Below are 10,922 nucleotides of genomic sequence, written 5' to 3' on the forward strand. Positions count from 1 at the left end.
AATAAAAGAAAAGAAGAAAGAAATTTTCAACGAAGTAACTTTTGTACTATTATATGTTCGAGGAGAACGATTCAAAATTCCAATCCAATTTATTTGTTGATAATGACGAAATATATCTTCAAATTAATAAACAAAATGCTCCTTTTTAGACTATCTCCGATGACGTGATGGGCCAAAGTTGTCCTTAATTCCCAATGCTAAGATCGATAGAACTACCAATTATACATACATATATAAAAGACTCAGTAAACAATAGATAATTGAAGAAATAGACAAAAGAAAGAATAGACAATTTCTGTTTCTATTTAATATTCATTGAATGATTTTGAAGACGTATCAGTGCCATCCAAGTTCTATATCTTCAATCTTTATATTTAGTTCTTCGAACGAAGTATCAATACCAGGTTCGTCGAAACCACCGTTTAGCTCAATTTTCTGCTAAAAATAAGACATAAAATATAACAAATATAACCAAGCGTGCTATTATTAAATTCTAGGAATAAATCAAGTTGAAAAAAATAAAGGAAGAAAATAAAAAACAACGAACCTGTAATGCTGCAATTTGTGAAGGATCACCGACCAATAAAATCTGCGTTTCGTTATCATTTAAATCATCGGTCGCTTTGGAAATCTGTATTTGTCCATCTTTTTCTGTGATCTTCGGTTATACCCGAAAATGTAAAAAAAAAAATTTGAAAATTTTTCTCCAAACGTATTCAAAATACAATATATCTTCTAAATTACCTTTAACGACGAATTACCGTTATCTCGCATAATGCTTCCTTTTCGTCTATCTTTGCTTCGACTAAAAGACTCTTGTACAGATTCTTGGCAAAGAACATCGACATTATCATCATTATCGACTAATGAATGAGCAGTTCTTTTGTGCATCACAAGAGTACTACTTTGTCTGTACCTCCTCAAGCAAATTTTACATTCGAACGGACGTTGTTGCGTATGAACCTAAAAAATAGAGAAATATGTTGAATGTGAGGTAATCACGTTATACAAAGAGTGAAGAAATTACTAACGAGATGATGCTTGTAAAGACTAGAATACTCTGTGAATCTCCTTCCACAGTTTTCTATAGAGCATACGTAAGGTTTTTCACCCGAATGAATTCGTATATGATTCTTATAATTTGTTGCACTAGCAAACGCCTTGCCACATTTAGGTTGTGTACATTTGTATGGACGTTCCCCAGTGTGCGTTCTGACATGAACCTAGTACACATGCAGTACACAGAATTTGTTCCATCAATCGCAAACCTGAAACGCTGTATTGCCAAATTTTTACCTTCCTAATATTACTCGTAGTAAAGGAACGACCGCATCCATTGAACGGACATAAGAAGGGCCGTTCTCCAGTATGGGTCCGTACGTGTTTTAGCAAATCTCCGGATGTTTTAAAACTCTTATCGCACGTTTCGTTTGGACATTTGTAAGGTTTCTCTCCCGTGTGCGTACGCAGATGCGCTTTTAAACTGTATCCTGTCGAGAAGCTCTTCTTACATTTTGGATGTGTGCATCTGTATGGTCGTTGACCAGTGTGAGATCGTTCGTGAACCTGGTTTAACGATACTGCTTCATATAATATGATAATAATGCTTCATCGTTTTTAACTAACTGTAATTAAATCTTCGAGAATCAAACAAATTCATTCACTCGGACGTTGGTATTATTTAAATTTACGAATATGGTAGAGCATATGATAGATTAATGAAACGCGCTCCAAACTTACAAGGAAAGATTCCTAACTCGCAAATTTAAAAAATTATGAAACTTTGAAGATATATAGAGGATATACGGGGTGAGTCACCAAGAACGAGCCACCTAAATAGCTCTTTCATTTTCTTTTGATACAAAGAAATATTTGAAACAAGAGTTGTTTAGTTCCGAGAGAGTTACGTGATAAAAAAAATTTTTTTCCAGATGGTCGTATTTACGAGTTTTGAAGATCACCTCCATTTTTTTTAAATAGAACCACGTATTTTTAGTCATATACGATTGTAGCCCTTCTCAAGGTAAATTCAAATATCACAATCATTTAGGGTCAATCGAGATAACGGACGTAATGAATAAAGGAGAAAAATTCATAGTAAGTTCTTCTGAAAAAGTGTATTCTTGGTTTTATTAACAAAAACAAGATCTTTCCAGATATCCACGGTGTACAATGTATGTAGTCCGTTCAACGACAAAAGTCAGTAGACATAAACAAAACACTCGCGTACTAAATACATGATAGAGACAAGGAGCTCCAGCTATTGAACAATCGTCGATTGTTAAGAATTTTAAAAAATCTCGATGTTTCGAGAGATCCTTCTTGTGTTCAAAAATACATGATTCCATTTAAAAAAATGAAGGTGACCTTCAAAATTTGTAAACATATTTACTCGAAACGGCTTTTGTTTCGCACATTTCTCTATATCTCAAAAATTGAAAAAGTTATTTAGGTGGTTCATTTTTGTTGACTCACCTTGTATAAGTACATATTACGCAATTTTTCTTTGTTACCTAAATTCATTCTAAAGAGATAAAATTGACCCTTGAAAATTCGGTTATTTCCCAACTTTGCGTTTTAACTCGCAAAATGTGAGAAATAGAAAAAATGTTTTCAGGCAGAAGTTACTTCTTTATTTAGGACTATCATTATGTAAAAAATGTATATATTGAATTATAACACATAATTACGAAAGAGCCGAATTTTCAAGAGCCAATTTCACCCCCTTAAAGTGAATTTGGACAGTAAAAAAATATTGCATAATACATACCTAACATATAAATATCGCCAAAATATCGCCTAAATATCCTCTAAATATCGCCAAAGATCCATAATTTTTTGAGGGGTGGGGATCTTCCTTTGTTAGTAAACTTTTCTGATAACGGCTTTCATATATGGCATACAATAATGATTGAATCAAGAACATGATTCTGACAGAATTGATATTGCAATTCATTCACATTGTCTTTGTGAAGAAACCTGAATCAACTTGTAATTTGCAATAATGTTGGAAAGAATCTTTACCTTAAGATGATGAGGTGTACTGTAAACCTTTGAACAGCCCTCTCTTGGACAAGGATGTCTTATTCTTGATGTAGATAGCTTATTTAATAAAATCTTGGAATCCTTTTTCTTCAATTTCCCATCTTCAATTTCCCATAAATCTTTACTAATATCAAGATGACCAGCTACCATATAAGCATTACCATCGATAAACTCTACATGAGGATAGTTTTCAACATTTTCTATGGTAGAGTCACGAGCTTGAACTAATGTTGCTGGCTCTAATTCCAGTTGAAGTGGTTTACCTTCTGCAAACTCTGTTATATCTCGGAGCAATATGGTATCTCCACTCCCCAATTCTAATGTTGTTTGCCTTTTTAAATTCATATCTATAAAACACACAAATCTGTGATGTTATAACAAATCTAGAAATTTAATGGAATACAAATTACAGTGATCGATTAACTCTATCAATATTTAAATATTATTCTTTGTACACGCATTAAATCTTGAAATCATGAACAGATAAGTAAAATGGTGGCATCTATTTTGTTATTAATAGAAGCAACATTTTATGTGTATTCCTCTTGTGTGTTGATTAGTTTCTAACCATCATCGTTGAAATTATTGGTAACAAATGCTTGCGTTCCATCAGGCAACGTTACTGCTGTCAAGGTTGTACCACCACTCAATAGGTGTTCATCTAGTGTTAATTCTTCTGTTTGATCATTCCCAGAATTATTTTCATTAATTAAAACTGAAAGACACTCCAGTATATCCATACGATTGTTCTGCAGAATAAAATGACTAGTAAGAGGTATTTTTGATATAACATGAATGCTTCAGCGAATGAATACTGAATAAGGTGTTTCTACCTGTGTCTCGTCCGGCATAGTTTCGACATCTCGAGTCATGAAACGATTTGAAAGTTCTGCGCCTTCTGTTGACATATTTCTCTACAAATCCAGAGCTGCGAACAAAGAACGTTTCGCGATGATCGTCGATGATCCACATCATTATTTTGTGTCTTAGTTTCATGTCCGCAGGTAAGCATCTGTCTTAAAACAGGGATCATCAGCATCAACTCGTTTGCGATGCATTGAAAATTCTATTATAGTGTCTATTGTACCAAATTATTTTTTTACCCACAAACACTGAATATTTTGAAATATGAATATTTAGAACAGTACTCATGCAATCAAGAGGATACACCAATTGATTAACTATTAAATACAACATGTATTCGCATAACGATTATAACGATAACATAAGACTCGCGGCGTACCACTACATCTCGCAAGTAATATTTTCTATATGTACCTATAATTATGCATTAGGAACGACGGTATCTAGAAGTAATACTGATTATTGCATTGGTAATTACGAAAAAATTGAACCGATGAGTCGCAATAGTTATAATTATCGTGAAGTGAAAGACGTATACACGAAAAATTCGCCATTTGTTGATTGAAATATGCCTCAACTATAAATCAAAATTGAAAGTATTTAAGTCGAATAAAATTCGAATGTCTTTTGTTTCTCTCTCCGATTTTCTTTGTCTTTTTTCATCATATAGCGAATTCAACTTTCGATGTTTCGCGCAGCCTCGTAATTTAGTACCAAAGAATCTTGGGAAATATTACCCATAAACTCGTACACCCGCGAAACCTCATGACGGAGAATACACATATATCAAATAACATGAAAGTAATCAATTCAATAAATTTTAATGTCGTAAAAATGCTTAAAAATTTTACGCACCACTAGATAAGCAGTTTCAATGATGATTTTTATTCGAAGCTACATCGTGAAGCGAAAAGACATAATCGATAACCTTCTCCAAATTGTAGTCTTGTATGTTCCTATAGTTTTAGTATAGTTACGTACTTCCCGCTTGACTTCCAGTTCTTATATTTGGTTTGTTCATCACAATCTTGGTATCTTTCATCAACATATTATTCTGAAAAATAATGCTATATAGATGGTGAATGTATCTCTTTAAACGCACGACAACTCATTTTTGAACACAGCCGTATATACAGGACTCGTGGTGGGGGTTAGACCATTGATACTGATATGTATACTCATATTATACTCTATACTTTATACTATAGTCGATTCAAGGCATTAAACTTTAAACTACAAACTAAATTACTAAACTACCCACCTACGTAATTTAGATTTGAGTGGTTGAACGAGGCTAATCAGATAGTACCTATAAACAAAATGGTCATTTAATATTCACGTGATCGATGCTGCGGCTGCCAGTTATTGGCTGCCTAGTGTCGATGCCCGGGGATAAATTTGTAGTAGATTTTTGCCGAGGATCCTTATCCAGGTGAATTAACATTTTTTCAGGAACAAACTGTGAGCAGGCCCTGTTCTGTTCTGTCGAACACGTGCATTTGTTTACATCTATGGACTCATCGCGTTAGACCACAGAGATATGTATAAAGATGGAGTATTCAAACGAATCATGTGTTACCGCTTAATCGTAAGTGGACGTGATATGGAAATAGAAAGAGAATACTGCATAGAGACTCCTGTTCTTGTCTAATCAGGCATGCATGCTGACGCTACTCATTGGTCGGTGCTACACTTATAGTCGACACACTCGGTTGTTACTAGTTGACAATCGTTGCAGTCGCAACAGTCAAATTTTATTTACATTTATGCTTCGTCTCGTTGATCAGACTACAGATATTTATTGTATGTATGTATATGCGTTATTAGACAAGGGCATATGAAGTTTCTGTGCAGTGTGGCTTTTATTCCTATATCGCTTTTTCAGCTCACTCACGCACTCTATCTTTATATCTCGATGTGTTAGACCGACTATAGTATACTTATAAATGGGGTAAAGCACGGCCATATAAACAGATCTCAGTAGAGTCATTCGAAAATTGAGTCGTGAAAAATCTACATGGAAGACAACAAAGTTTTTGTTCTGCAAAACAGATAAGGATGAGTAAAATGTCTCTATCTCTGTCTGAAAAACGATCATATAAACAGGTCTTGACACTCATATACTGAAGCCATAGAGGAAATTCTCTCTGTTGAGGCCTAGGGAAAACCGTCCGAAAACTGAAGCGTAACTAGTGAAAAATCAACATGGAAAGGAGGTTACCGTTCAGACAGACACAGAGACACTTTTCTTATCTCTGTCTCTCTCGCAAGAACATGGACTTTGTTAATCTCCCATATTGATTTTTCACGACTAGACTATGATTCAATTTTCGGATGGTTTTCTTAGCGAGTGTCGAAACCCGATTAGATGATCATGTATATGACCGTGCTTTTGACACTCATAGTAGTTTTTGAACCACTAATTCTCTCTCTTTTTCTCTCTCCCACTCTCTCCCCCTCTTTATATATGTTGCTGATCTAATCTTACTCTCTATTGGTCAATTCTATCGTAACTATATGAATGTTAGGAAAACGAATAAATAAACGTAGCCTACTTTTTACTGTTTACAAAAATATTTTAACAATTTTACGAATTTATTCCGTGCATTCGTTAAATATATGAATATGCAGTATCTATGAGAATCAAATATATTATAGACAGGCGTAAATGCATGCAAGTGCGTCACGCATCATGAGTATGCATATACTTACATAAGTATAGGTGGCACGTATGCGTTATTCCAAGGTATATGGTGTATATGTATCTGTCTATACTGATTTTCATATATCGTCAATATTAACCCATATTACTAATACTAATAGCAAACGGATCAAAATAGATCAAAATTGAAGGTTGTAACTGAAAGATTTTGTTTATCTTTGCTTATCAGTTATTGTTAATAATTAATAAAATATTAAAAATTTTTTGTGATCCGTTTTGATCCAGGCTTAGGAATAAAAGGAAATTTTATTAAGAAGTATTTATGTCAAATAGTGAAATAATAGTTGCTTGATACGGATTTAGTTCATATGATCTTAATTTTCTTGCTGGAAAATCTAATTATATTTGTTTTAATGCGAAACTACAACACGTTGACAGAGTCGATAGAGCAGTAATTCGTTGATTTTTATCAAGGTACAACGATATACTTAGATGTATACTCATGTTCGCCAAACGTATAATCAACGAGGCTCGTGGGGGCTTAGTTGTTGGTAATCGATGCTGGTTTCAATTAATTCAGCATCCAATGTATCTTTTGAGTGAAATAATTATATTGCAAAAAGGTAACTAACAAATATCTTTTCTTCTTTCTTTTTATAGAATTACATATTTCTTGTACACTGTTTGATATAAGGATTAATTATTCTAATATTTAATTGATTAATGAATACAGGCTTAGAATGCAACAGGACCAGTCAATAGACTTTTCACTTTGGACGACAAGACCATTTATAAAATCTAAAGATAAAAGCGATTTTGGTGGGACACTTAAAATGTTTGCATCAAAAAAACAAATGTCAAACAGCACCTTTTACGCGGAGTTGGAGCCTGATGAAGTAATGGATACAAAAAGTGATCTAAATGAATCGAAGAAATGCCAGGATGAAGATTCCAGTCATTCCAACATGATAGCACAAGATAAGAAACAGGAAGATTACGATGGACATTCATTCCATAAAATTGCTTCCTTCAGAGGTTTCCCACGTTTTCGTTCATTTGTAATGTCAGCTGGAAGTTCAATGGAACATATTGACATTGAAGAGAGCGAAGAAAATTCAATGCAGGTACCGTTTGTACGAGTATCGCACAGTATGTTAGAATACAGGAATAGTAGGTAAGTTAATAGAATTAGTTAACTAGGGCCAACTATAATTCATTGCGAAAAATTGAGGAAAAGTATCTTATAAGACATTTAATGTGCAGATATATAACCACAGATAGAAATTCCCGTCGATATGCAGTGGAATCGTATACGATAAGCGAGTCTGAGAGCGAAGAAGAATCCGAAAGAACAAAATCATTAGACACAAATTCCGCGATAATCGTGGATCATACTGATGACTCGGTTCCCAAATTAAAGTCGGTTGATAATACAGCTTGTATAGATTCTAAAAGGAAAAATGCACGTCGAGTTGCAGAAGAATTGTTAGCTACTGAAAAGAATTATGTTAACATTTTACGATTGATCGATCAAGTATTCCAGTTCAAAATCGATCAAGAGAATAGAGCACATCCTATGTTTCCTCCAGAGACTGTTCAACATATGTTCTCTAATATCAAATCGATTTATAAGTTTCACAACGATTTTCTGTTACCCCAACTTCAAGAGAGGATGCAAAATTGGGAATCAGATCGTAGAATCGGAGATATAATGAAGAATTTTGCACCTTTTCTTAAGATGTACACAGAATATGTAAAAAACTTTGATTATGCCATGAACTTGATACAGACTCTTCAAATTAAAGTCGCTAGATTTGCTGCGATTATCAACGAGATTCAAAAATTGGACGAGTGTGCCAAGTTATCGTTGCCACATCATATGTTAAGCCCTATACAAAGATTACCAAGATACGAGCTTCTTCTGAAAGATTATTTGAGAAACCTCACAGAAGAAAATGCTGATTACAAGGATACTAAAAGTAAGGATCTTTCGAGTTCCATTCGATTCGATGAGTTACTTCCGCATAAAGTAATGCGCATCTAGCAAGGACTGGCTTCTATTTAAACGTCTATTGAACGGGGCACGTTTAAATAGACGTCTGTAGATGGCGACGATAATAATCGTAGAATCAAACGAACAGACATGGCTTTCTTTCTCGTAGAGGCGTTGGAATTAGTATCTACTGCTGCTAATCACACGAATGATGCAATGAAGAAGATTGACAAGTTTAAAAAGCTTCTTGAAATACAAGAGAGTATATACGATACGACAGATCTAGTTAGTGCTACGCGGGAGCTTGTAAAAGAGGGTCGTATTGTTAAAATTTCAGCAAGAAGCGGTGATCATCAAGAAAGACATTTGTTTCTGGTATGTATATGCATACCTTAAATATACAATCTGGATGTATGGTCGCTGGTGCATAAATTTGTTGACTGATGCATATAATAAATACTTATTCAATCGATACCGTATATTAGACTTTAGTGATGGAAATGTTCTTTGTTTGTTCTGCCTTTCAGTTTACTGATTTATTATTACTTTGTTCGATAAGATTAATACCCGGGCCATTGTATCGATTAAGAGCTAAATTCCTGATCGAAAATTTGCAAGTGATCGAAGGAGACAACCTAGAAACAGCAAACACATTTTACATAAGAGATGAAGACAAAAGCGTTGAATTATATACGCATGTAGCTGAAGAAAAGGCAGCTTGGCTCGAAGCGTTATTCGACACTATGCAAGAAATGATGAAAAGAAAAGCGAGTCTAAAAACTGGCGATGTGAAGACTCTTGTCGTGAAGACTGATGATGTATCTAGATGTATGATATGTGAAGTCATATTTTCCGTGATGAAACGAAAACATAATTGCAGAGCTTGCGGAATAGTGAGTACCACCTTTTGCCGATGGTATTTCGCAACCATCGGCCTGTGAACAATCGGAATGGAAAACATATTATCAGTTATTAGTTAACATCCATTCACATTTTCCATAATATTTTTCCTATAATATTCCTTTCCTATAATATCCTTTCCTATAATATTTTACAATATTTTACTTGTTATTTGTAGGTTGTTTGCGGTAAATGTTCAAATCAAAAGTTATTATTCGAGGATAACAAGAACATGAGAGTTTGCCGCCTTTGTTATACCGCTTTAACGCAACCGCTTGTTAAATCACCTTCCTCGACATCTACGTCCGGCCCAGTACCCAGTTTATTACAAGTTTCAGCAAGCGCATCGTCCGTTATATCTGGATATCTTATGTTAAAAACACAACCAAGTAAATCTTGGACACGACGATGGTTTGCATTACATGCAGATTTTGTTTTATACACTTTTAAGTCTGAATCTGAAAATATGGCTCTGACGGCAACTCCTATGCCTGGTTTCATTGTTACGGAAGGTATTAAATTGTCTGACGAGGATCCTTTAAGTCACAAGGACAGACCCAAAGCTCTTAAAATGCATCATTCTAGGAAAAGTTACTATTTACAAGCGTTGTCAAATGAAGATAAACAGAAGTAAGTTTTATCATGTATATTTTGATATTCGTATAATATGTACATATACATACATGTATGTATACATATGTAATTACATACAACACCAGCGAATTCGATCATCTATAAGAACGGCTATAAACAGGCCAACTAAATCGGTCGACTACGGTAGAGCTGGTCGAATAATCAACTAAGGCTATAGTCTGTTCAACAAGACGGGGCAATAAACGCAAACAGAATGTGATTACTGCGGTTACGGTTACTAGCTGTTTATAGTCGTCCAAATTTTTGCATTCAGAGAAAGCGACAGACTAAAATTTCTCGTCAATTTACCAACATTCGATCCGTCTATAATCGATCTAAGATTCGTCAAATTTCATTTCAGATGGTTCCATGCTTTACAATTAGCTACTAAAGCAGAATTACCTTCATTAACAACAACGGAAAATGAAGACGCACAAAAAGATCAATTAATTGTCCATACGCGATAAATAATTTTTTCGATCTTATCTATGATATCCAAGTTAATCTTTTACTGCCATTAACGTATAAGATCGCAGAGTGATAAAGTAATCGTTAGTAGATAATTAACACATGAAAGTGGCGTTAACTTATGTTATATAATATACAGATACATGCATAAACAGATTGTTATTGGTATACTGTATGTCGACTTAACGGCGACTACATTGCCAAAACGCTTGTTGTACAATATTTTGTACCATTTTGTTATATATTTAAAAATATATAAGTATATATTTACATAATTGTTTAAAATATTGTATGTATGATATATAATTTTTATCCCAATGATGGAAAACACCAATGGTGTCTTCATTAAATTCTGCA

At 34.2% G+C, this 10,922-nt stretch overlaps 2 protein-coding genes across 13 annotated transcripts; one reads left to right on the top strand and one right to left on the bottom strand.

Annotated features, from left to right (window-relative positions):
* Positions 1–56: 56 nt before the first annotated feature.
* On the bottom strand, positions 57–5,357 carry LOC100747493 (zinc finger protein 76). Of its 10 annotated transcripts, none has more exons than XM_033321608.1 (9): positions 5,219–5,234; positions 3,879–4,061; positions 3,614–3,794; positions 3,025–3,392; positions 1,297–1,566; positions 1,032–1,223; positions 745–963; positions 548–658; positions 57–438 (listed from the first exon to the last, which is right to left on the bottom strand). In XM_033321608.1, the coding sequence occupies exons 2-9, from the start codon at positions 3,951–3,953 to the stop codon at positions 337–339; spliced, it is 1,518 nt and encodes a 505-aa protein (XP_033177499.1). In that variant the 5' UTR covers positions 3,954–4,061; positions 5,219–5,234; the 3' UTR covers positions 57–336. The 10 variants fall into 10 exon arrangements, with proteins under 10 accessions (XP_033177499.1, XP_012242870.1, XP_012242875.1 ...); XM_012387447.3 differs by lacking the exon at positions 5,219–5,234 and adding an exon at positions 4,765–5,092 and having other exon boundaries at positions 3,879–4,057; XM_012387452.3 differs by lacking the exon at positions 5,219–5,234 and adding an exon at positions 4,765–4,955 and having other exon boundaries at positions 3,879–3,973.
* Positions 5,224–10,850, top strand: LOC100747689 (FYVE, RhoGEF and PH domain-containing protein 4). 3 transcript variants are annotated; one of them, XM_012387445.3, is made up of 8 exons: positions 5,224–5,341; positions 7,010–7,194; positions 7,305–7,745; positions 7,835–8,550; positions 8,734–8,939; positions 9,092–9,457; positions 9,643–10,094; positions 10,459–10,840. In XM_012387445.3, the coding sequence occupies exons 3-8, from the start codon at positions 7,312–7,314 to the stop codon at positions 10,562–10,564; spliced, it is 2,280 nt and encodes a 759-aa protein (XP_012242868.1). In that variant the 5' UTR covers positions 5,224–5,341; positions 7,010–7,194; positions 7,305–7,311; the 3' UTR covers positions 10,565–10,840. The 3 variants fall into 3 exon arrangements, with proteins under 3 accessions (XP_012242868.1, XP_012242867.1, XP_033177498.1); XM_012387444.3 differs by lacking the exon at positions 5,224–5,341 and adding an exon at positions 6,540–6,762 and having other exon boundaries at positions 6,857–7,194; positions 10,459–10,850; XM_033321607.1 differs by lacking the exon at positions 5,224–5,341 and having other exon boundaries at positions 6,540–7,194; positions 10,459–10,850.
* Positions 10,851–10,922: the final 72 nt, after the last annotated feature.

This window comes from Bombus impatiens, unplaced genomic scaffold (assembly GCF_000188095.3).
Source record: "Bombus impatiens unplaced genomic scaffold, BIMP_2.2 scf_0474, whole genome shotgun sequence".
Taxonomy (NCBI): domain Eukaryota; kingdom Metazoa; phylum Arthropoda; class Insecta; order Hymenoptera; family Apidae; genus Bombus; species Bombus impatiens.